We start from the raw sequence: 26182 nt of genomic DNA, 5'->3' as shown, positions 1-26182 counted from the left end.
GAATAAAGCATCTGTATTGCATTAGTCTCTGCAGTCCTCCTGTTTGTCTCTTGCTGTACAGCAGTGGACTGGAGCAAAGCTTTCATGACATCCTCCATTTTCTCAGCAGTCTCTTTCTCCCTACTTACAGACTTTGCCGTGTGCTGCTCGCATTCTCCACCATATGTGACAAAAGTACTCCTTTCCCTTGGTACCTTGTCCAGGGATTGGGGTGTTACACACAGTCTTTTCAGGCTTTAGAGACACTTCACACGCTGGATGAGGTAAATTAACTTGCTCTTTTATTGAGGTTCCAAAATAAATGCACAGTAAGGTATAAAGGTACCAAAAATATACAAAACAAAAGCCTTGCTCTTCTGAGCACTAACTAAACAAAATAATCAGCTAACTGGGTTGGATGGCTTGTCCATTTCCCAACATAAACAACCTTACTGTTTCAGGTTTTCAGCTCTCTGTTTCCACTCACAGAAACCAAACACACTCTCCCTCCTTCCTTGGCAGGGGAGTACTTAATAGCACTGGTAATTGACAATCCTTTTCAGGTGAGTTAAATTAGGATTCAAACTCTGGAACTGGACTTCTCACCTGCAGGTTACAAGCAACTTCCAAAATGTGGAGTGGAGCACTGGCCCACCCTACTCTCCAAGTACTCCACCCCAGGGCCCAAATATACACATATTTAAAGTGCAACATTCATTATAACATAACACATTTCCCTGGGGCTAATTACACAAAGTAGGATCCTTGCAAAATCTGGGGAGGTATATAGATTCCCTCCAGCACAATTCCTTGCTTTCGGTCACAGGAGTTATCTACTTATTCATTCCTGTCATTACATTGACTGGCCAAGTAACTTACATTTTATATGAATGTGTGTTACTTGATTGTTGTAAGTGTTGCAAATGCTTACAGCTGAATCCTGGCTATGTTTGTATACTTTCTATTTACAATTATTTACAATGTAACATTCTTCTTCTTTCACTGGGTAAGTTTATTAGTACTTAGGCAATACTGTGCTTCGGAACTTCGGCACTTCGGCACTTTGACGCTTCGGAACTTCGGCAACTTCAGAACTTCGGCACTTCAGCACTTCGGAACTTCAGCACTTCGGAACTTCGACACTTCAGAACTTCAGAACTTCGGCAACTTCGGAACATCGGCACTTCAGCACTTCGGAACTTCGACACTTCGGAACTTCGGAAGTACCCGAATGTCCGAATTGTCTGAAATTCGTCCGAATACATATTGGGACCGAAACGAATTGCACATGTCTACATATTGGTAAAACTCGGCCATAGCCTAAATGAAAGTTCCAAAGTTTTAACCAAAGTATCACACTTCAACCATAAGTTTAGGGAGCAGAAGCTGTTGTAGAGCCATTTACCACAAAACTGATTAAAAGTGAAACTCCTAAACCAGCAACTTATTACTCACAAACAACTAAAGTAAAATTTTCAGAAAATGTGTCTTATTCTCAACATTCTTCCTTTTTATAACTTTCTGACAATTAGAATCAGGGGAAAGAACAACAACAAATGTATATGATGATCTCCATATGCCACCAATAAATATGTGAAGCCACATACCTTCTAGATAGGATTAAAAGATAAGCATCCATTGTGTTTGTCTTTACTGCTAAATCAATGTTTCTTCCTATCTTAATTCTGAGTGTCTAGGACAGTGGCGTCCGCGGATTCAGGGATAAAATATCCTTGCACCACAATTCCATCCCAAGAAATAATGCCTAAGTACAGAGCCATACTGACACTCCTTATATTAGAAAAGCAAAGTTGCGATATAAAACAATACTTGCTTGAACTTAAAAGAGAAGCTACTTCCATGGGTCTTCAGACCACCTGACTCTTAAAGAACTAGTTAGACATCTAACACTAAAAAAACAAAAGTATTTGACAAGCCCTCATGAAAAACAAGTTTAAACAATATATCCTGCTTATATCACCCACTTTGCCTCATTTAATGCTGTTCCATCCACTTCATACTCTCCTTCTTCTGCCCAAATGTAAACTGCTGTCAATTCAACACAAGTGCCCTTTGTTGACTTATACCATTTGCTCTCCAGCTGAAATCAGCCCCCTCTTATTGTCCTCAACTATTTCCCTTTTATTCTGCTATCAACTGATATTGCCCCTCTGCTGTCCCAAATTCATACTTCAAGCCTCTGTGTCAATATTCCCTTTTTCTTCCAAAATTAAACCCTTCCCTTCCACAGATCTACTGTCAGAAGAAGTGCTAAAACTGGCACTGGCTATGCTCTCATATGTCACCTACAAAGGTATATAATGTACCGGCACGAATAGGATCGGAGTTTAATTCATATGAATGAAATTCCGATAAGAACAAAGTCCTGAAATGCATCCTAACATAAATGAACAAACTGTTCTCATTCTGTTAGGACGAAATTCTGTAGTTTCTCCGGCATTCTGTTTAAGTGACAGGACGTTCGGGAATACTGACAGGAAGCATCGCGAGATCACAAATCAAAGTTGAGAATTGTGGGAAAATTGCTTTGATCGTCGGAAACAAATCACATTTTGCTCCTCCGCTGGTCAAAGCTGGTCAAGCGTAGGAAACCTCCATAAGACAAAGTAGTCCCTACTTTGTCTTATGTTTTAATGAAAACTAGAGCAGACAGGGAGAAATGAAAAACAGATCCTGAGAGAGGGAGAGAAGAGGCATTGATTGGGGAAAGGTAAGTTCGGCATGACAGTGCTGCTTTAATTTTGTAACTAATTCTGTCTGGAATTTGACCAAATCAAGAGTTTGTGTTGCCTAAATGTGTCATAAAAAATATATCAATGTATCACCATGGAATAACAAAATAAAAAATTGTAGTTGTTAATAGAAATAGGTCTCCAAAAAGTATTATTTTTAAAATATAGCATTTACTACAGGACATTAAAAATAGGCCAGATTGAACATAACACATGTGACAGAAAATTGATGTCCATGGTCTACTGATCGCTCAACGTATCATGTGGAACCCCACAAGGTTCAGTCTTCAGTTCCTTTGTATTCCAGTTATTAATGCCCTTCACACTGTATTTGCAATACATCATCAGTACCCTTGTAGCCAACCAAGAATTCCCTGTAGCACGTAAATCTAAAAATCTATACAAACAAATCAAATCTAACACAACTTTTTTATGGAAAGATGGGTTACTAAAAAAAAGCCTGTTTTTAAAGCCTCACATAACTTGCAGTTGTATTCAAAACAAAGTTCAAATTGCTATAACAGTCAGCTCCAGTAAATATATATTATGTGGTAGTTATATCACAATCTCTCTCTCTTTAGCATAAATATTGAAAACTGTCATCAACGCTTTATTCCAAACTAGGCACTTTGTTCAGGGATAAATCATGTTAGATCTTACCATAACAGAATGGATTGTTTTAATGCTGGTTATATGATTTGAACATGTAGTACACGCATCTGCACTCCAAGCACATATAAAAAAACTATTCATTGAGTTGAAAATTAATTTAATTCCATGCCAAATTTGGAAAATAGTGTCTTTGAATAGCTTTGAATTGATGTGCAAAGAATCTCCTAGGGCAGGGATAGGCAACCTTCGGCACTCCAGATGTTGTGGACTACATCCCCCATTATGCTTTTACACCCCTAATGCTGGCAAAGCATCATGGGAGTGTAGTCCAAAACATCTGGAGTGCCGAAGGTTGTTTATGCCTAGGGAAATGAGTCAAACTGAGATGTTCTGAACCAATGAGCAGTCCCTACTTGGAAAGGACTGCTCAGTGCTGCTAATGGAATCTTCTTGAAGGAGCTTCAGACACCAGAGTAGAAGGGGGTAGCAGGCACTAGCAGACCCCAGGTATGGGGTTTGACTACATGCCTGGGGAGGAGCCGGGGCACTACTTGTGTTATTTTAACCCTCGATCGCGACTCATTATGTGGGTCCCCATGCTATTTATGTGGGCCCACAATGGCTGCAACAGGCAGATTGTATCAGCACTGCCTACTAAATGCAAAGAAGAACCAGTTACACCATTTACACAATAGAGCTACTCTCACCATCCTTGTTTGGGTCGTACACAGCACACCCAGCTGCCATCTTCTCTGTTTGGGAACAGCATCTCCACCTTCCTTCCAGCCAAAAATTAGGGTGATACTTGGGGATGAGACTGTCATTGTTCCTGGTACCTGAATAGAAGGAACAGAGCATAATGAGCTCCATGACTGGATATGTCATATATCAGCAAGACACAATAACATGGTTAATTACTAATGTTAGATGTTTTGGGAATTCAAAATAATTCTCTCATTTAAGGGTAAAATAGCTTAATGGGAAAACATTTCTGAGCCATTGATGCTTCTAGTTTGACTATTTTGGTCTAAAATGCTAAATTCACTTTGATTTCTCACTTTAATGAAGAATTTGTTGTTAATGGTTCGGTTCTTCTTCTTGTGAATTTATGAATTAACAATGAGTTGTCTCAAGTTGACGCTTCATTTACCAGATTCAGATTAAAATATGAATGCTGCCCTTTTCTCAGAACTCCTTTAATCTGGGATTTTTCCAACTCTGCTATATTGGCCTACAATTTGGAAGTCCGTTAGTAGCTCATCACAGCTCATCATACATTGTAAATACATTATTTGACTTGTTGTGTAAGTGTAACACTATGACCTGATCAAGCATTACATGCTAATAAAGTTGTGACTAATAGTAATAAAAGGTCATGGGTGCAAAGAACTTCTCCTTGGCTCTGTCGCTGGCTGTCTTAAACAAGACAATGTACAGTAGCAGCCAATGTAAGACTGCCATGATCTATGATATGTCATGGCTTCTAGTCTGCACTGATCTTGTGTGATAGACCAGGATAAAAAGCTAGTTACATTTACTTAAAAATCTAAAGTGTCACCAACATCCTCAATCACTCAATTGTTATTTTATTATTATTTTGTTTGAGAACTGTATTTCATAGTGATCAATTAAAACAGTATATCATGTTTTTGTGAGGTTGGAATTGAGGGTAGTTTTAGGCTAAAACAGAAAAATGAATGGAACCAGTAAGTTAGTTGATAAACCGTTTAGTTAGCAAGTCTGCTATTTATGTTGGTAATTTGTTTTAAACTTGTAGCATTGGAATTGTGATCAATTCCTTCTTGGGATCAGATGATACATTCTTGAGTTTTGACAAGTGTGATTTCAGCAAGCCTTCTTCCTAGATTGCCTTGTTTCTGCCTTCATCGATATCCCAGTATTGTCCCTAATTATGAGTGGTGTCTACAAGCTACCACTAAAACTCTTTACTTCTACTCCAGGCGCCAATGTCTGCGTGCACTCTGTCATCTTCTTCCACGCAAGCCCTTGTGCTCGCCTGTAGGGATCTTAAGGATGATCTAGAAAGCATACCATACTGTACCTGGCAGTTACTAAGGATACAGTTTTTTAAACCCTGCAGGTAAAGTGACTGGCCACAATATTTTTTTTTTAGGTTACCGATTCTACATTGTTTACAAAGAAATCATTCCCGGCAGGATTGTATAATCAAAGTAGATCTGTATACACTCAAAAGGTTTATGTATGGATGCATTCATAGAAACAGAGATTTTGCATATCCAATCTGCCCATTCACTGTATATACAGGTTATTCTTAACTTTATTTCCTAGTCAGGAGAACAATCTTTCTGTTACAAACTTAAAAGGGACATGACAATCACTAGAACATCTACAGCTTAATGTAGTTGTTTTGGTGAGCATAGTCAGTCCCTGCAGGCATTTTAATGTAAAAATTGCCTTTTCAGAGAACCTTTCCCATAAGGATGCATTGATTGCATGCATCTCTACGTGGAGACGTTGATTGGCCAGGGTGCCATTTGGCTTCGCCCATGCCCCAACTCATTGGCTGAGATCATCAGAATTGCTGATCTCAGCAAATCCAATGCTTTCCTATCAATTCTGATTATGTCAGCCAAGGAGGTGGATTGGGTGCGAGGCCACACACGAGGAGTCCCGCACGATGTTGGAAAAGAATGTGTAAATCACCTTTTTAACCTGAGGTAAGGGGGGCTGACCAACTAAACTGTGGTTTTAGAACTATAGTGTCAGGGATACATGTTTGTGCTCCAGACACTATAGTGCCCCTTTAAGTAGACTTTTGCATAAATTTAATTTCTATCACCTATTGTAGAAATCCAATGTGCGTATCTAAACATATCTGTAATAAAAATTGTTACCTTCTTTTAAAGCCAATACCCATCGCTGCCGACTTTCTCTGTCTGGTGCAAATACATACAGAAAGTAATTATCATGTACCACCTGGTGACAAAAAAAATAGGCATCAGAATTTTCATATCTGCTAAAGATTGAGCAAGTGAATATACATAAATCTTGTTAGAACCCTGATATAGTATATACTGAACTCTAAATGTACACGAGATTGGATCACATATAATTAAGGTTTATTGTATAAGTTTGATGCATTTACCTAATATCTGCTAGATTTGCACAGAAGAAAACATAATGTATTACAATTCATTTCCAAATTTTGTCAGGGACCAACCTGTTTTGTCTGAATTTTCTTAAATAGGTTTGTATATCCCTATAGTTATTCTATTGAATGCCAGAGATATTGATAGCGGTTAATAAAGAGGAAGTTGGCAAATAGTCCTTCCTCTTTATTAAACATCTGAGTGATTGAGTGATTTATTAAACAGGGTAAACATCTGAGTGATTATGTTCCTGCCCTCTAAACATCCTATGCTCAAGGCTGTGGGTTGTGGTAATAGTAAAATATAAGAGGAAGTCACTTAAGAGACCTACTAAAGCTGCTCTGGTCCATGTGATCAGGGAAAAATAGAATAATAATGGGAAATCAGCCTCATGGATGGTTAAAAACAAGAGCCATTGGACAACTACACTGTCCACACTCTCTTTACCACATCCTCTTGGCGTGGATGCAGAGAACATAAAAGATTATTCTCCCTACCGCAGAGAAGTTAAAAATACGAGTGGGTGGCAAAATTTCCAATTTTAGATTTACTCTCTACCTACATGTGTCTGATAATTTACTCTAAGGGTGCCTAATCAATGCGTCCTTCTTTACCCCTCAATACCTCTCAGCAAGGCCCTCACTTTTTTTTATCTCCATTTCTCAACATCTGGATCAGTGTGAATGCATTGGTGGGATACGTCTATTTCAACAGAATGGAAGCCTGTCAGTTAAGTTTGATTACTTAATTCAAGAAATGTGGATGTATGATAGACTACTTAAATCAAAATAATATCCAATAATTAATGGATAATTTGACATAATCTTTGATTAATGAATCCATGAAAATAATTGGACTTGACCAGCACATTTCACTATGCTCCCTTAATTTTATTTTTATCTTGCACTTTATTGGCATGTACCATTGCTGTAGAACAGGAGTAGGCAACCTGTGGCACTCCAGTTCTTGTGGACTACATCTTCCCTGATGATTTTTCGGCATTATGGCTGTAAGAGTATTATGGGAGATGTAGCCTGTAACATATGGAATGTTGAAGGTCGCATACCCCAGCTTTCAAATCATGGAATATCACAGAATATGCTTGTAGATTAGAATTAAAAAAATAATAGTACTAACATAACATTTCAATGTCTTACCTGGAATGGGTATTTGTTCCTGCAGGAGATACATACATCAGTTGTCACAATCTCTATGCATTTGATATTAGATAATTTGATAGAGCCTCGAAGATTACGGATTTTCTGAATGAAACAATAAAAATATACAACATATTGTGGATAACTATCTGATTTGCCTGCAATCAGAAAATACACATTTAATTTCTGAGCAAATTCATAGTGACTGCCAGACCCTCAGTATAGTAATTGGTATTGTAGAGACTTTTTATTAAACAAATATGCTAAATTATATTCCATTGGTCTCTTTTTGCTCTGCTGATCTGACTTTTCAAATGAACAAAGAATAAATGGCCTGGAGAAAAAAAAAACAGGTCTCATGCTGCTAGAGGTCTTGTGATTTCTACAGGCCCTATCCATTGTCTTTACTTCCGCCTTCAGTGGAAACCATGGACCACACCAGGGAAGAAGAATCTATGAAGTTCTTCGCTGGTCTCCAGGTATTGCTCCCCCACATTTCACTCCACTCCTCATTGGGGGTGGGGGGAATTATACCAATGTCAATCAAAGGGTGATAATAATGCACATGCCTATGAGACAGATTTATAATCTCAGGTGCTGGAAAATCCAGTTCTCTGTTGCTTGCTCCATGATTTCATGAAATTCTGAAAAATATATTTTGCACTTCAGCACTACACAAAGAAAATGAATTAAAAAAAGTAAATCAAAATATACCTTTAAAGGAAAAAATGTAGTCAGGGAAAGTGAGCTACCAACATACATACCTACATTTCATTTAAAGGAACACTATAGTCACCTAAATTACTTCAGCTAAATAAAGCAGTTTTAGTGTATAGATCATTCCCCTGCAATTTCACTGCTCAATTCACTGTCATTTAGGAGTTAAATCACTTTGTTTCTGTTTATGCAGCCATAGCCATACCTACCTTGGCTATGATTGACAGAGCCTGCATGAAAAAAAAAAAACTGGTTTCACTTTCAAACAGATGTAATTTACCTTAAATAATTGTTAATTTACCTTAAATAAAAGTAATCTCTAAATTGAACTTTAATCACATACAGGAGGCTCTTGCAGGGTCTAGCAAGCTATTAACATAGCAGGGGATAAGAAAATCTTAATTAAACAGAACCTTCAATAAAGAAAGCCTAAGGGGCGGGGCCTGACAGCCGACCGAGGCAGCCGCATGCAACTTGGGCTCCTCCACAGATTACCACTATCGACTAATGTCAGGGGTATTTTGCCCGACTTATCAGCGGCAAAGTTGCCTCCTGACCCCGCACAAGCGACTCCTGCACACAGACTGAAAAATTGAAGCGCAGCCCCCGGTGGCCGATACTGCAAGCATCGGCGGCCTACCAACGCAACCCGAGGGGACGGCCGCTCCTCGGGTTCCTTACAAACCACCAGTCCAGGACCCTGTTTCACCCACCCCCCCCCCCTTTGGACCGGGGGGTATATCCCAGTCCCCACTACTGGGTAGACCCCAAACAAAGCACCAGAAGCCTAAAGCTCCACAGATCACTCACCTCGTGGCGCGACCAAGATGGCTGCCACGCTGGAAGCACACCACAGCGGCCCGGATCAGCAATGGAGAATTCTCTTTGAAGCAAGGTTCGATGCCATCTGCCGCAATTTCTGGCAACGCATTGCTCAAAGAGCTGCTCCGGACCCTTCTGGCGCGGGATTACTACAAACCACTGACACAGTGGCCTGCCTACCTCCCGAGCCGAGGGCCCACCGGGCACAACAGCCAGAACAAAGCCAGCATGCCCGAGAGGACATGTGTACAGCGGAGACCCGCGGCCAACCTACCCTGAGCCGTCACGGCCACAGCAGAGTTAAACCCCGATCAGGGGAAAAGGGAAAAAGACGGCGTGAAAGCCGGAGACATCTCCTGACCGCCCGCAAATGATTGCACAGAATGGCGATGCCACCGCGAAGGGGCCCACGGGGTCCACCGCAAACACATAGGAAGCAGAGGTCCGACAAGCAACCACCGAGTGGCAGACCCTCATCACGGCGCCAGTGCCTGACAAAACTGCGGGGAGTCCAGACAAGGACACCATCCACCTGCACCATGATCACAGGTACCCACAGAGATAAGGAACCGGGTTCAGCACGGGAACACCTACAGCTAGACTTTGTCCTACCCCAGCGGTACCCTCAGGTACCCCTAACACCCTTCCCCATGACGGGAGTCGGATGAAGATGAACTCGCACAGCAGAATGGCACGGAGGAAGCTATTTGGTGCCTTTACCACAACGAACTTTGCCTAGTCCCTTCTGCAATTTTCTAAGCTGAGCTGACCTACGCTAAAATCACATATTATGTATGGCACAAACGTTTTTACCTGTTGCACTTACCTCTAATCTATACATGATATGCCTAACATCTCTGTAGCTCGCTGGCAGTTACTTGAATAGATTCATGGTCAGATTTCTGTTGGCTACTACCTGCTAGGCCATAAGAGCATAGCTTAATTCAGCTGGATGACTTTGTGCCTCAGCCATACACCATCAATATATAGTCTACACACACTAGTCTGCTTCAATACCTAGCACATTACTCTTACACAAACTGTGCTGTCGTAATACATTGACAAATCTACGTTATAGCTATGCATGTGTTATAAGTTTACTTAATAATATCGTCACTGGGCTATGCTGCCCTAGTTAATCTAAATCTACTGTGGTTTCGCCCTTGTTACACAACAAAATTTAAAAATGAGGCATCTCTATCTTAGAAATGTGTTGCACTAATGCTATCGATGTATTGACCCCATGATGTACCTATGCATACATTTCCCCTGCTCTACCTTCTGTACCCCATCTCATTTGCCTTAAATAAAAGAGAGAATTAAAAAAAAAATTAAAATAAAGAAAGCCTAAACAGGGCTCTCTTTACAGGAAGTATTTATGGAAGGCTGTGCAAGTCACATGCAGGGAGGTGTGACTAGGGTTCATAAACAAAGGGATTTAACTCCTAAATGGCAGAGGATTGGGCAGTAAGGGGCATGTTCTATACACCAAAACTGCTTCATTAAGCTAAAGTTATTCAGGTGACTATAGTGTCCCTTTAATAAAGCATTTTTTACAATGGTAGCTAAGAATATACTGTTTTGACAGTATCGCATGACAGCAAGATATATTTTTTTTTTCAAAACTGAGAATCATACTTTTTTTTGTTATACTCTAGTTACAAGTGATACATTCTTCTGAAAACTGCAAATGATTAATTTCATTGAGATTAGAGGGAAAATGAAGTTACAAGAAAAACAAAAAAAAATTTAATCTGCATTATCTTTTAATGTTTTTGTCCCATTTTTTAAAATAAAGAAATAAAAGCAAATCTTAAAAAGTACAATTAAGCATTCCTTTAATCAGGAAGTCTACTGTTGACAATGGTATGTGTTTATAGCAACATACAGAAAAGGTGCTGTTAGTTAAAGACATGTGTGTCCTGTATGGGTAACTCCCTAATACTTCAAAATACACAACAAGTACACACAACAACCACCCACATGTGTAGGACACACAAAACCCCTAGATTGCTTTAAAATATCCTTTATAACTATACATTAAAATGTATCCTAATTGTGACAACACATTCACTTTGTATGATCTAGTTTAGTGAAATGCATGTTAAATGTTAGGGAACCACTGTTCATCAATTTGGGAAAGCTGCCTTTCATTTTCTACTGCTGCACTCTACCTCTGTCTAGTTGGGGAAGTTTGAAATGTATAGCCCAGTGGGTTGCAGATGGTGATATATTGCTTTTCAGTGAGGGTATGGTATTGGTATATTAAACATATGCTTTTAAGTCCTTTTGTAGGTTTGGTTTACACTCATTATTGATCTTGCCAATTGTGTCCATTATGTTTGCTTTAAAGGGACACTGAAGGCACCTAGACCACTTAAGCTCTTTGAAGTAGTCTAAGTGCTGTGTCCCTTTTGCACCTAGTGCTGCAATGTTAAAAATTGCAGTTCCAGAGAATTGCAATGTTTTCATTGCAGCACTAAGTCTGCCCTAAGTGGCTATCTACAAGACAGTCACTGGGGAGCTTCCGGAATCCAAATGGACTTTTGGTCCATTATCTGACGCTGGAAGTGGACCTCCAAGGTCAGATTTTCCCCATAGGAAAGCATTGAATAATGCTTTCCTATGGGGAGGACTAATGCGCACGCGCGGCCATTGACGTGCATGCGCATTAGGTCTCCCCCGCCGGCTGACCCTGACATCAGTGTTGGGTTCAGGTAAGTGGCTAAAGGTTGGGACCTATTAAACCTATAGTGGCTTTGTTTTCCTGGCACTATAGGATCCCTATAACTGCCACATGAGTATAGTATTCAATATTTTATTTATTACTATCTTTTTTGTTTATTTTTGAGACCCTTATTCATTGATATGACATTTAAGATGGGTAGTGTCTATTTCTATACTAATAGAATCATTTAACCTTAACCCCTTAAGGACACATGACGTGTGTGACACGTCATGATTCCCTTTTATTCCAGAAGTTTGGTCCTTAAGGGGTTAAAGTTTATCTAGGACCTGCCGGTATCTATGTAGAACCTATTTTTGGCCTGTACTTCAAAAAATCATTCTGTTTCTAATTAAATCAGATTTGTCACTTTTGGGGTCTTCGCATATTTCAACATATATCAACTCGTGGTTCCTCGTGGTTGCTGCCATCTTTGTCCTGTTGTATTTTTTGGCTCCAGGTGCTTCAGTTGTCAAGAGTCGTCACATCAGTGCTGTACTCTCACGCATGCACAAGAGTACAACACTGAGGTCTATGGAGGATCCTGCAATAAAGAACCATAGACAAAGCCTTAATCCACCAGCCATTATTTGTCTTTTTAGTTCCTACTTTGTCATATGGTCTCTTTGTATTGCATTGGAATTTCATCAAACACAGTCTTGATCAGTATTTCATAAAGATGATATATTTATGAAAAACTGAGAAGTGATTATAGGATCCCTCTGCTACAACCTATTTCATTGGATACATAGTTACAATTCGTTGTCACAATTAGGACACATTTAAGAAGGGATACATTTTATCTTACAGTAATAATGATTATTGAACTATTTCACGATTTGTGTGCACCTTCCACCTGTGGGTGGCTTTTGTATGTGTTTTTTTCTGTTTATGCATCAATGGTGTAATTTTAACCTGTGAGTTGCTAAAATGCCCCAAAATGAGACACAGACCCATGAAATCATCTGGAAGTTCCAAGTTTGAAAACTGAAAGTGGAACTATCGCTTAGTAGAATCATTGCAAATGTATATTTGAGGGTATTAAGTTATTGACAAAATGTATCTGAACACTATTTTTATTTATTTTTTTAGCATAGATTACAGTTAAGAAATGCATAACAAAAGCCTGATGTAAAAAAACGAAAAATACACAAAATCACAACAAAATGTATTAGATGCTGGTAGCAAAATGGCAACGTGAAGTATCAGAACATTGATAGATAAATGCCTTAGGATGTGTGCTTCATAAAAATATAAACATTTTTGGATACCTGTGACCACTATGAAACGTACAGGGTTATTTACTAAAGTGAATTTAAAAGTGAATTTAAAACTAAGTTCAAAATAGCTGAAATGGAGGAAAAGTCAGATTTGCTTTTAGTTCAGCAACCTTGATCTTAAATTTGTAATTCATTTTAAATCATCACTTGAATAAAAAAAACCCTGCTAATTTGGATTTATGTTCAGCCTATGGCTAACTAATAAGATAATTGAAATCCTACACATATGATGCTGTATTATGTAAATCAGGACAAATGAATTAATTTATTTTGAAGCACTCTTCTTTAGCTGACCTATTTATGTGTGCATTATTATAGGCAAAACCGTGAAAAATATACGCGTTATTTTCAGGTTTGAAATTTTTTTTTACTAAATCAAAAGTTATGTTGATATATATCATATCACATGAAAGCCCTATGCGCCCATAAAAAAAATTATATAAACTATAGATCGGTGCCATAAATATAAAACAAGAAATAACAAAAACATGAAACAATAAATCCTTTGCCACAAACTAATTGTAAACATAGTGGTTATTATGGGGGTTAATTGCTTCAAATCTAATAATATTCTTATTATATATGCATATACAGTAATTAAGTGCAAACTATAACACAATACATTTCTTTAAAGGAATATTTGACCCTTGATTAACATTTCTTTAAAGAATAAGGATTTGTTATAAATCACATTTTGCTTTGTATATTATAAATGCAGTTATATGACTTGATAACAGATTTTTTACACATTCTAATACACATATACTCATTGAAGGGTTACTACGGGGATTTTACGTTGTAAGTCACCACCAGCTGCAGTATCATTATTTGTTTTTTATTGAAGCAGCCCTCCACATACATCCCTGCCCCATAATCAGGGCCGGTGCTACCTGTAAGGCGGACTAGGCAGCCGCCTAGGGCGCCCCTTGGGAAGGGGCGCCGCCAGGAGTGCCGGCCCCCCTCATGCTGCAGCCGCCCGAGCGCTCTGCAGAGAGCCTCAGGCGGCTGCAGCTTTGCCTGGGCTGGTGCGTCCATGAGGGCGCACCGCCCGGGCGCAGCCAGAGGAGAGGGGCTGACAGGAGGTAAGCGCTCAGCGCTCCCTCCTGTCACTCCCTTACTGTAGCGTGGTCGAGCCCTGTATGGTCCGCGGGTACAGGGAGCATCTGTCTCCTGTACCCGCCCGGACTAACAGGAAGTGCACACTGAGTGTGCACTTCCTGTTAGTCCGGCCGGGTACAGAAAACAAAAGCTCCCTGTACCCACGGACCATACAGAGCTCGGCCATGCTACAACAGAGGTAGGGGAGGGGGGGGGGGAGAGAAAGTAGGGAGGGAGGGATGGAGGGGGAAGAAAGAAACAGGGAGGGAGGGAGGGAGTGGGAAGAAAGAAACAGGGAGGGAGGGGTAAGAAAGAAACAGGGAGGTGGGGGGAAAGAAACTAACAGGGAAGTGGGGGAAAAGAAACTAACAGGGAGAGGGGGAAGAAACTAACAGGGAGGGGGGTAAAGAAACTAACAGGGAGGGGGGAAGAAACTAACAGGGAGGGGGGAAGAAACTAACAGGGAGGGGGGGAAGAAACTAACAGGGAGGGGGGTAAAGAAACTAACAGGGAGGGGGGAAGAAACTAACAGGGAGGGGGGAAGAAACTAACAGGGAGGGGGGAAGAAACTAACAGGGAGAGGGGGAAGAAACTAACAGGGAGAGGGGGAAGAAACTAACAGGGAGGGGGGTAAAGAAACTAACAGGGAGGGGGGAAGAAACTAACAGGGAGGGGGGAAGAAACTAACAGGGAGGGGGGAAGAAACTAACAGGGGGGAAGAAACTAACAGGGAGGGGGGAAAGAAACTAACACGGAGGTGGGGGAAGAAACTAACGGGGGGGAACTAACAGGGAGGGGGAGAAAGAAATTGGCAGGGAGGGGGGGAAGATATTGACAGGGAGGGGAATTGACGGGGAGAGAGAAATTGACAGGGAGGGGGGAGTGACAGGGGAGGGAGGGGGAATGAGAGTAACAAGGGAGGGGGGGAGAAGAGAGTGACAAGGGAGGGGGGAGAGATTGACATCCATTACACACACACAATCACACACAATGCACCCCTTACACACAAAGACAATGAACCCCTTGCACACAAAAAACACACAATGCATTACACACACACAATGCATTACACACACACACACACGCAATGCAACCCTTACACACAATGCATCCCTTACACACACAGAAACACACAATGCATTCCTTACACACATTCAATGCACCCCTTACACACACTCAAAGCACCCCTTACAGACTCACACACTTCATCCCTTACATACACAGAAACACACCTTGCAGCCCTTACACATACAAACACAGATTGACACAATGCATTCCTTACACACATATCAGGACATCCCCTACACACTCCACCCCCTGTGAACAAACTCATTGGTGGAACATGAAGGTGGACCCTGGGACCCAGACCTTGAGCTGTGTAAAGGGCCCCCAAAAAATGGAGCTGCTTCCCGTTCTCCCAGAACATTGATTTTTGTGACCACAGTTACAAACAGCCTCCAGAGAGCCTGTTCTACACCAGACCAGTGGAGCCAAACTGCAGCTAGAGCCCATCATCATCCTCATCTGGTTGTAAGTAGGCAATCTAGCATATTATTTGTGGCACTAATCTCTAATTTACCTCACATTAAAGAAACACTATAGTCCCCAGAACCACTGCAGCTTAATGTAGTGGTTCTGGTGTCTATAGCCTGTCCCTGCAGGCCTTTTAATGTAAACACGGCGGCACTGCAGCACTAGCGTTAGTTAACATGGCAGGTCATATGGGTGGGGCATTGTGATGTCACGGGGGGGGGGCAGCCTGTGGCTGCTCACTGTAACCAAAAAAAAAAAAACAAGCCCCCCCCCGCCCCCACCCCTGAGCGGCGGGTGGGGGCCCTAATGTAAAATAATGGGGGGGAACCTATTGTGTCCACCCCGGGCCCCCACCCCTGAGCGGTGGGTGGGGGCCCTAAATCAGAATAAGGGGGGGACCTAATGTCCTCTCCCCAGCCCCCACCCCTGAGTGGTGGGTGGGGGCCCTAAATCAGAATAAGCAGAATAAGGGGGGACCTAATGTCCTCCCCCCTGGCCCCCACCCCTGAGCGATGGGTGAGGGCCCTAAACAAGAATAAGGGGGGGACCTAATGTCCTCCCCCCTGGCCCCCACCCCTGAACGGCGGGTGGGGGCCCTAAATTGGAATAGGGGGGGAACCTAATGTCCTCCCCCCTGGCCTCCACCCCTGAGCGGTGGGTGGGGGCCCTACAGTAAAATAAGGGGGGGGGGCTAGTGTCCACCCCCCTGTCCCCCACCCTTGAGCGGTGGGTGGGGGCACTAAAAAATGTCCCCTTCCCCCCCCAGGTGACTAGGGGTCCCCAAACCCCTAGTCACTCCCTCCCCCCCAATAAAAATTATCCCCCTACCTACCCCCCTCACCCTAAAAATAATGAGGGGGAGGGACCTTTAACTAAGAACCTGTAAAAAAAACTAAAAAACTTACCATTCGATGTTTTCTTTCTTCTAAAATAATTAAGTAACCAATCAGAGAGTTATGAGTCAAATTACACAGCGTGGGAAAATTCTAAAGAACTTTCCCACGCTGTGTAAAATGACACAGAGCACTCTGATTGGTGGATTTCAAACTAACCAATCAGAGTGCTGTGACAGGTAAATGTAGAGACTTACCTGTCAGTCTCTTCATTTACCTGTCAGAGCACTCTGATTGGATGGCTTAAACCCACCAATCAGAGTGCTCTAAGCCTCATTGCAGGGCGGGGCAAGGCTTTGTAAGCCTTCCCCCGCCCTGCAGAGCTCAGTCTGCGCGGAGCCCTCCATGGGTGAAGATGAATTATTATTTTTTTTCGCTCGTTTTATTTGGTTTTGTTTTTTATAATTGCGTCGGTTATTATGGTTTTTTATTTGCCTTTTTTGGGGCTGAAAAAAGAAGATTTTAGAAGAAAGAAAACATTGAATGGTAAGTTTTATTTATTTTTTTACAGGTACTTAGATAAAGGTCCCCCCCTCATTAGTTTTTAGGGTGAGGGGGGTAGGTAGGGGGATACGTTTTATATGGGGGGGAGGGGGTGACTAGTGGTTTGGGGAAGTTCCGAAGTTGCCGAAGTTCCAAAGTCTTGAAGTGACGAATTGCCAAAGATCCGAATTGTGAAAATCCCGAATGCCAAACCGAACCGAATTTTTTCCCATGCACATGCCTAATTGAAAGCCATGCATGCGTATGCCATCAAACTTCCTCTACTGTGTTTTACAGATGAAGTGGTATTTTTTTTTAGAGTAACTCTTTGGAGTAACTTGATCTTCAGTGGTGGTATGTGTGGCAAACCTAGCCACTTCTGGACTATAATACAGGAAAGGTTCTCTGTAGGTTGTACTGTGTGTTATATGTATTTTTACTGTGTATCTGGAATTATGGTAGTTCGCATGCTGGCAGCCGTAAGCTACCAGCATGCAAATACTTCGTTCGACGAACAGCGGCTATCCGGGCTGTTTGTGGAACGAATACGGGCTCCCCTGATAGACCACACACTTAGAAGCGTGTGGCGCTTGTTAACCGATTGCAACAATGTTGCAATCGGTAATTAGAGGCTCTCCTACGTGGCCGTCGTTCGGCTACCGACCATGCGGCGGTTGGCCATCTTGGATTCGCTATTCTTCAGCGGTGTTTGGTCGTCGAGCGCCTGGAACTGAAAACGGCTACTCGACGACACGAACACCGCTGGACTTCCAGACCGTTCGGGAGCCCGGTGTTCGGTAGGATCGTTCCCCTCGGTGTAATCGCAGATTGAGGGGAACTTCAATGTAAACTGTATTTGTTGCGGCGTTCGGTCATTTCAGCTGGGATCTGAGCGGTATTCTCACAAAAGATGTGCTCAGACCCCAGCTATCTGCCGAACGTTCGGTTATGTCAATGTACCGTATAAAGCTCATAAAAGGTATTTTGAGGTGAATTGTCGGTTTTGCTACACGAGGAGATAATCCACTTAATCGTCCATTTTAGTGGGAGTATCCCTCTCGTGTAGCAATGAACCCTGGGAGAATTACAATGCATGATGGGAGAAATCCCCTGAACCTTCTGTAAGGAAACCCCTTGCATGGGGAACTGTATAAATATACAAGCCTGCAAATAAAGCGAGTTAGTTGACTCCCAAACTGTGTTTCGTCCGGTTATTGGGAGGATTGGGATATTGCTTTACTTTTCAGCGCTGACTGTGGATTTACCTGTTATACCAGCGGAGATCGTGGATTCTGATACTACATTCCGCTACAATTGGTGGCAAGCGACGGGATCCAACCTTACAGCCGAAAAGCGCAATTCGTGCAATTGTAACTGCCGAATAAGAAAAGGGAATGGCAAGCAGAATACAGCGAAAGAACCGACTACCGAAGTGAATGGAGACGAATTATTGTAAGCTGAAGAGGCAAACGTTAAAAGAACTGCTAGAAGCCAGGGGTAAGATAGCCAGCAGCAAACCCAAGGCTATACTAATTGCCGAGCTGATGGAGGGAGACCGAGCCCGCAGCGCTACACCCCCAGCAGTCATGGAAGAAACTCTCTACCAGAGAGAAATGAGGACCAGGCTAGAATTTTTGCCTCAGCCTATATCGGATGCCATGATGAACCTGGTGATGGCGAATGTACAAGAGTACTGTGATCCTTGTTTGTAGATAGCACGGTCCTCTAGGGTAAACAACAGGCACAGTCCTTTGGCTTTTATATAATCCAGGCAACTTTATTGTAAATCCACACAGGAGACAGCAGTAAATGAAAACATAAATCCCTTTAAACAAAAACCTAGCTTGTCTGAGCACTAACTAATATCAGGTTCCCTATCTCTCAGGGGTTACACTAAACAAAACAATATTGGTTTCACCAACCTAGAGTCTTTGTCCACTCTCAGCACTCCAGTATTTAGCCAGCCTGCTGCTCCCAGCCTTTTAGAGAGAAACAAAACATTCTCCACTTACCTGCCTAGCAGGGAGGGGTTTATTCCCACTGCTGCAGCCGATTACCTGCAGCTGAGCAGTAGGTTGGAGACAGTCCAAAAACCCTGGCCTGGATCTATGTCTTCCAAGAAAACCGCTAAACTGCGGAGTGGAGCATTGGCCCACCCTTCTCTCCAAATGTTCCACCCCAGGGGCCCATAACTAAACAATCATTCTGGTTATATACACAGAATCATACTCTCCCCCTGGGGCTAAAAATCATATGCCTCGCTGAACAATTCTGTCGAGATATAGACTCCCTCACAGACCACCCCATTCACCTTATCACAGTACGTAATGGCACACAGCCCACAGCATACATTGTCTCGAGCAGAATCCGCAACTGGGTCCCTCTACAACCAGGTAAAACCCAAAATTCCTTATCATGCCTTCAAAGTATTTTGTGAGGAAAAGGATGAAATTGATGGGTACTTGCAGGATTTTGAGAGACTATGTGATTTGCATGACTTAGAGCGGGCAGTATGGGTCCCACTGCTGGCAGGCAAGCTAGCAGGACGGGCAGCCGAAGCATACCACGCTGTGCCCAGTGAGGACAGCAAGGACTATGAGAAAGTGAAGCGAGCAATATTAGAGAGGTATGCCATAACCCCAGAGGCATACCGGCGCAAGTTCAGAAACCTGCGCAAACCAGAGAGAGATTCTCACGCTGAATGGGCCCACAAGCTAGACCAGGCCTCCCAAGGGTGGATACAAGCCAGCCAAGCCACCACCATGGAAGGATTGCGACAATTGATGTTGTTGGAACAATTTTTTAATGGATTGTCCCCAGAGGCACAAGAATGGGTGCGGGACAGGAAACCCCTCACCCTAACCGTAGCAGCTAGGTTAGCTGACCAACACTTTGATGCACGGAGACACCATGGACCTATAGCCAAAAGTTACCCTCGACCCACGGGACTACCCAGCACTATACCACCTCCAGCCCACACAGCCTCCCCGTTTCATCCTTCCCAAGGGAATTTACCCCCACCCTCCAGGTATAACGGGCGTGCCAACATCCAATGCCACGCCTGCAAACAGTGGGGGCATATGGCCCGTGAATGTACCCAAAACCGGGGCAAGCCCGCCTGGAATCAAGGGCGACCAAACCCAACACCCAGGGCGGCTGCGCATCATTATCAAAGGGAACCGGCCGCACAGGAGTTGTGGAGTGTTCACGCAGAGGAACCCCTGGGCATCTTGCACAAGGTGATGTCAGTCAGAGCCACAGATAACCGGCAGCATCACCGACAGCTGGTAACCCTAGAGGGGAAAGAGATCCAGGGGCTGCGGGATTCAGGAGCTACCTTAACCCTAATAGCGCCCCATTTGGTCTCCGATTTGGCACACACTGGCGGATCTGTGGCAGTACGAGTGGCAGGGGGGGCAGTATATCGACTACCCACCGCTAAAGTACACTTGAATTGGGGTGTGGGAGAGGGGACAGTGGAAGTGGGACTAATGCAAAATTTACCGGCAGATGTTGTGCTGGGGAATGATTTGGGCCAGATGACCTCTGCTTTTGTCCCACAGGCTCCCTACCAGGAAGCCCATCCAGTAACCACACGGCAACAGGCTCGCACCACGGCTCCGCCAACACACTCTGAGGCTCAGGTAAGAGACCAAGACCCCCACCCGACACGTATGTCCTGGGATACCCCAACTAAGTTTGAGGCCGAGGTGAAATCAGATCCCACCCTACAGGTATACAGGGACAGGGTACACACTGACCAGGCAGGGTTAGAGGGGGAGCGATACACTTGGGAAAAAGGGCTACTGTACCGCATTGCTGAACGGGAAGTAGGAGGGTCGGTCACAGTAACGACGAAACAGTTAGTGGTACCCCAGAAGTATAGGCAGGAATTACTTAGGATCGCACATGACATTCCCCTGTCTGGACATCTAGGGATGACCCGTACTCGATATAGGTTGACCCACGCTTTCTACTGGCCAGGGATTTCTAAGGACGTGAGACAATACTGCACTTCCTGTGACATTTGCCAGCGGGTAGGCAAGCGGGGTGACCGCCATAAAGCCAAACTATGCCCTCTTCCCATCATCGAAGAACCCTTTAGTCGAGTGGCAGTAGATATAGTGGGGCCCTTACCAAAACCCAGTCCCTCCGGGAAAAAGTACATGTTAACTGTAGTAGACTATGCCACCCGGTACCCCGAGGCTATAGCCCTCCCCAATATTCATGCCGAAACAGTGGCAGAGGCCCTAATGAAAGTATTCTCCCAGGTAGGGTTTCCCCAAGAGATCATATCCGACAGGGGCACCCAGTTTACCGCTGAGGTCACCCAACAATTATGGAAGATATGTGGCATTAAGCCAATAGTAAATTCAGCGTACCACCCCCAGTCCAATGGCCTATGCAAAAGATTTAATGGTTCGCTGAAACAGATGCTCCGCACGTTTGGAGAGGCTCATAGAGACTGGGAAAGGTTTTTACCCCATCTGCTGTTCGCTTATAGAGAAGTACCCCAAGAGTCCACAGGGTTTTCCCCATTTGAATTGCTGTTTGGGAGGAGGGTACGGGGCCCGCTAGACTTAATCAGGGAGCACTGGGAGGGGGAGAGTAGTCCAGATGGGACCCCTATTGTATCCTACGTACTGGAGTTTAGGGACCGACTGGAGGCACTAACCCAGGCCGTGCGCACCAATCTGCAGGCGGCCCAACAACGCCAGCGCCGCTGGTACAATAGGGGGGCCAGAGACCGCAGCTTTCAGGTAGGACAAAAGGTTTTTATTTTAAAACCCGTCCGCACAGACAAGCTGCAGGCCATCTGGCAGGGCCCATACCAGGTGGTGGAACAGAGGTGTGACACCACCTATGTGATTGGCCCCTGCTCATGGGTAGGGAAAAGACGCATGCTCCACGTGAACATGGTCAAGCCCTACCATGGCGCCTCCGCCTCTGAGGATCAAGAGAATCTGCCCCTACCTGACCTATTAGAACAGGAGGAACAGACAGAGTACACTCCGCTAGCCACCCACCGAGTTGAAACCCAGGGACAGGCTCCATATCGGGTCCCTGAATCAGTCAGGGCACATATGAAGACTGAGCTGGACGAAATGTTGCAGCTAGGGGTTATCGAGCCCTCAGATAGCCCCTGGGCATCGCCGGTAGTGCTGGTACCTAAGAAGGACTCCACGACGTGTTTCTGCGTCGACTACCGGAGGCTAAATGACAAAACAGTGTCTGATGCCTACCCGATGCCCCGGATAGACGAGCTGCTGGATAAGATGGCCCGTGGCCAGTATCTCACTACCATAGATTTGTGTAAGGGATACTGGCAAATTCCATTAGCCGATGATGCCATCCCCAAGTCGGCCTTTGTCACCCAGTTTGGCCTGTTCCAATTTCGGGTCATGCCATTCGGGATGAAAAACGCTCCGGCAACCTTTCAGCGGATGGTAGATCGCTACTGGACGGTTTCCAAGAATATGCATGTGCGTACTTAGACGACATTGCCATATTTAGCCAGACCTGGGAGGAACACCTACAACATATAGGGGCCATCCTAGATCGTATTGGGGAGGCAGGGTTAACCCTGAAACCCAGCAAGTGTCACATAGGGATGGCAGAGGTGCAGTACTTGGGCCACCGGGTGGGGTGTGGGCAACAGAAACCCGAGCCAGCCAAGATTGAAGCCGTAGCCAAGTGGCCCACCCCAAGGACCAAAACCCAAGTGCTAGCATTTCTAGGTACTGCAGGGTACTATAGAAAATTCGTGCCCAATTACAGTGCCCTGGCCAAACCCCTGACTGACTTGACCCGCAAGAACCTCCCTCGACAGGTTGTCTGGGCCCCAGAGTGTGAGCAGGCATTCCAACAACTCAAAACTGCTTTAACTAATGCTCCTGTACTTGCCGCTCCTGATCCAACTAAAAGATTTCTTGTCCACACAGACGCTTCAATGTTTGGATTGGGAGCAGTGCTGAGCCAAGTTGGAGCAGATGGCGGAGAACATCCCGTAGCTTACTTGAGCCGAAAGTTGTTGCCCCGTGAAGTAAGCTACGCCGCCATTGAAAAAGAATGCCTGGCCGTGGTGTGGGCCCTCAAAAAGCTACAGCCTTACCTGTATGGACAACCTTTTTCCTTACTCACAGATCACAACCCGTTGGTGTGGCTGAACCGTGTGGCTGGGGACAATGCCAGGCTGCTGCGCTGGAGTTTGGCGCTGCAGCCCTTCGATTTTACAATCCATTACCGGCCAGGGAAACAAAACGGTAACGCCGACGGGTTATCTAGACAGACTGAACTTGAAAAGTGATCTGTGAGTGCTCTCCCGGACATCCCCAAGCCGATCTGTTGGGATCCGACTGTGTATGCCGACTTGGTGCTGGGGGAGCATTGTGGCAAACCTAGCCACTTCTGGACTATAATACAGGAAAGGTTGTCTGTAGGTTGTACTGTGTGTTATATGTATTTTTACTGTGTATCTGGAATTATGGTAATTCGCATGCTGGCAGCCGTAAGCTACCAGCATGCAAATACTTCGTTCGACGAACAGCGGCTATCCGGGCTGTTTGTGGAACGAATACGGGCTCCCCTGATAGACCACACACTTAGAAGCGTGTGGCGCTTGTTAACCGATTGCAACAATGTTGCAATCGGTAATTAGAGGCTCTCCTAGGTGGCCGTCGTTCGGCTACCGACCATGCGGCGGTCGGCCATCTTGGACTCGCTATTCTTCAGCGGTGTTTGGTCGTCGAGCGCCTGGAACTGAAAACGGCTACTCGACGACACGAACACCGCTGGACTTCCAGACCGTTCGGGAGCCCGGTGTTCGGTAGCATTGTTCCCCTAGGTGTAATCGGCAGATTGAGGGGAACTTCAATGTAAACTGTATTTGTTGCGGCGTTCGGTCATTTCAGCTGGGATCTGAGCGGTATTCTCACAAAAGATGTGCTCAGACCCCAGCTATCTGCCGAACGTTCGGTTATGTCAATGTACCGTATAAAGCTCATAAAAGGTATTTTGAGGTGAATTGTCGGTTTTGCTACACAAGGAGATAATCCACTTAATCGTCCATTTTAGTGGGAGTATCCCTCTCGTGTAGCAATGCACCCTGGGAGAATTACAATGCATGATGGGAGAAATCCCCTGAACCTTCTGTAAGGAAACCCCTTGCATGGGGAACTGTATAAATATACAAGCCTGCAAATAAAGCGAGTTAGTTGACTCCCAAACTGTGTTTCGTCCGGTTATTGGGAGATTGGGATATTGCCTTACTTTTCAGCGCTGACTGTGGATTTACCTGTTATACCAGCGGAGATCGATACTACATTCCGCTACAGTATGTTTGTAGTAACAGGGTCTTCAGATATGAATAGACTCCTATCCTTTCCAGCTTGGCCTAGCAAAAAAACAAGGGCTCTTTTGTCTACTAGTGCCAATACATCAATACATTTTCACCCTACAGTCTGAAGGCATGAACGTCAAAGATCCTTAGTGTTATCAACTGAATTTATGTTACATTACGTGGAATGCTTCTTAGGGAAGAGAAACTTCGATATATTAAACTATTCTGCTTCCTGAATATCTATGTAGTTTGCAAAACCTCATAGGGTTTATTCACTAAATAATCAATTGTAAATTGATAACCAAATTGAAAATATTAGACAAAATAAATCATTGATCTGGAAAATATCTCCAACTATCAAATATTGATACATGACCCTTCACACTTCAGAACAGTATCTACCTCAAGGACCTGCACCTTCACCTTACACTGGAATCTATGAGCAGAGCCATGGTTTAATGAATAGCAACTTTCCCATAGAATGTAAGGAGATACTATTCAGTGAACAGAGTAATACTCTACTCTGAAAGAAAAAAGGCCTTGATGTATTAGTATCTATGAGAATAGGATATCATATACTTTTATTATTAAACAATAATATGGTCTGCTGTTACATGTCCATTATGTTACATGATATTCACGGGAAATATCTTCTTTGCCGAGGTTATCTAGCAAAGTGTTGAGAAAAATAAATCACTATGCAATACATCTAACAATGGTCTGTGTTCAAATTTGCAAATTTTCACAAATACCTTCATAATGATAAGTGGAAAATCTGTAGATCGACCACTCTAAAGTGATGCACCATAAGGTATGTGTATATTTTTAAGGGTTGTGAATACAGTGTGCATTGAATTCAGTGAGCAATGTGTGTTATTTGTATAACAGACTGAAAAATAACATACTGTTTGTTTACATCCTCGTATGTCCTGTTCATTCCTCATTAAGTTTTTGCTAACACCAGATAAGCAATCAGTTTTATAAGAAGGTTAATGCTTACCCCCTCCTTGCTTTTTACCATTTAAGCCTCATTGTCCTTGAATTTCCACTTCCACTCCCATTTCCCCAAAACTGCTGCTCCAGGTTTGGAGCCTGATTACTCTATCCTATGCTAGTCTAACTACTAGCTACTCCTGAAATAGATTTTATGGTAATGTTTGTGCCCCGAAATAAAATTTTGGAACTGAAGATCGTTGTCCACAAATTGGTGACATTCGCATGTGTTTTTAGCTTTTCCTTTCAATGCTGCTCACTGATTGAATGAAATGTTCATGTCAGAATATATTGCCTATTTTTTTTATATTTATTATTTATAGGGTAATTGTTTACAATCTCAGCACAAATAATTGGATGCTATAATTTGAGATAAATTAAAGTTTGATAAGAGTAGTTTCTGTGGAATATTGTATTTTCAAGTATCAGAGAATATCACTTGTAATAGAATCTAGCCCAAATCAGGAAACATTTGAAACACATTTAGGATCCATCGAAAAAAGCATTTTGGAGCATGCTTCTTAGAAACTTAATTTAGAACTAATAAAAATCGATTTTAAGTTACATCTGCTCAATTTTATCATAATTTGAACCACAAATTATTTGCTTCAAAATTCTGATGTAAATGAGTAATTTAAAAAATAAAACAACCGTTATGATATGAAGT

General features: G+C 43.4%; 1 protein-coding gene across 1 annotated transcript in view; it reads right to left on the bottom strand.

Moving 5' to 3' along the window:
• ITK (IL2 inducible T cell kinase) overlaps positions 1-26182 on the bottom strand; it is a 75453-nt gene that overhangs the window by 45557 nt on the left and 3714 nt on the right. Inside the window, exons 2-4 of the mRNA XM_063445347.1 lie at positions 7633-7737; positions 6221-6302; positions 4052-4180 (exon numbers count right to left, since the gene is read on the bottom strand). Coding sequence (XP_063301417.1) covers positions 4052-4180; positions 6221-6302; positions 7633-7737 — 316 coding nt within the window. The remainder of the gene's footprint in view (positions 1-4051; positions 4181-6220; positions 6303-7632; positions 7738-26182) is intronic.

The sequence above is a fragment of the Pelobates fuscus genome, chromosome 3 (genome assembly GCF_036172605.1).
Source record: "Pelobates fuscus isolate aPelFus1 chromosome 3, aPelFus1.pri, whole genome shotgun sequence".
NCBI lineage: Eukaryota > Metazoa > Chordata > Amphibia > Anura > Pelobatidae > Pelobates > Pelobates fuscus.
This window is presented reverse-complemented; position numbering and strand designations above follow the sequence as displayed.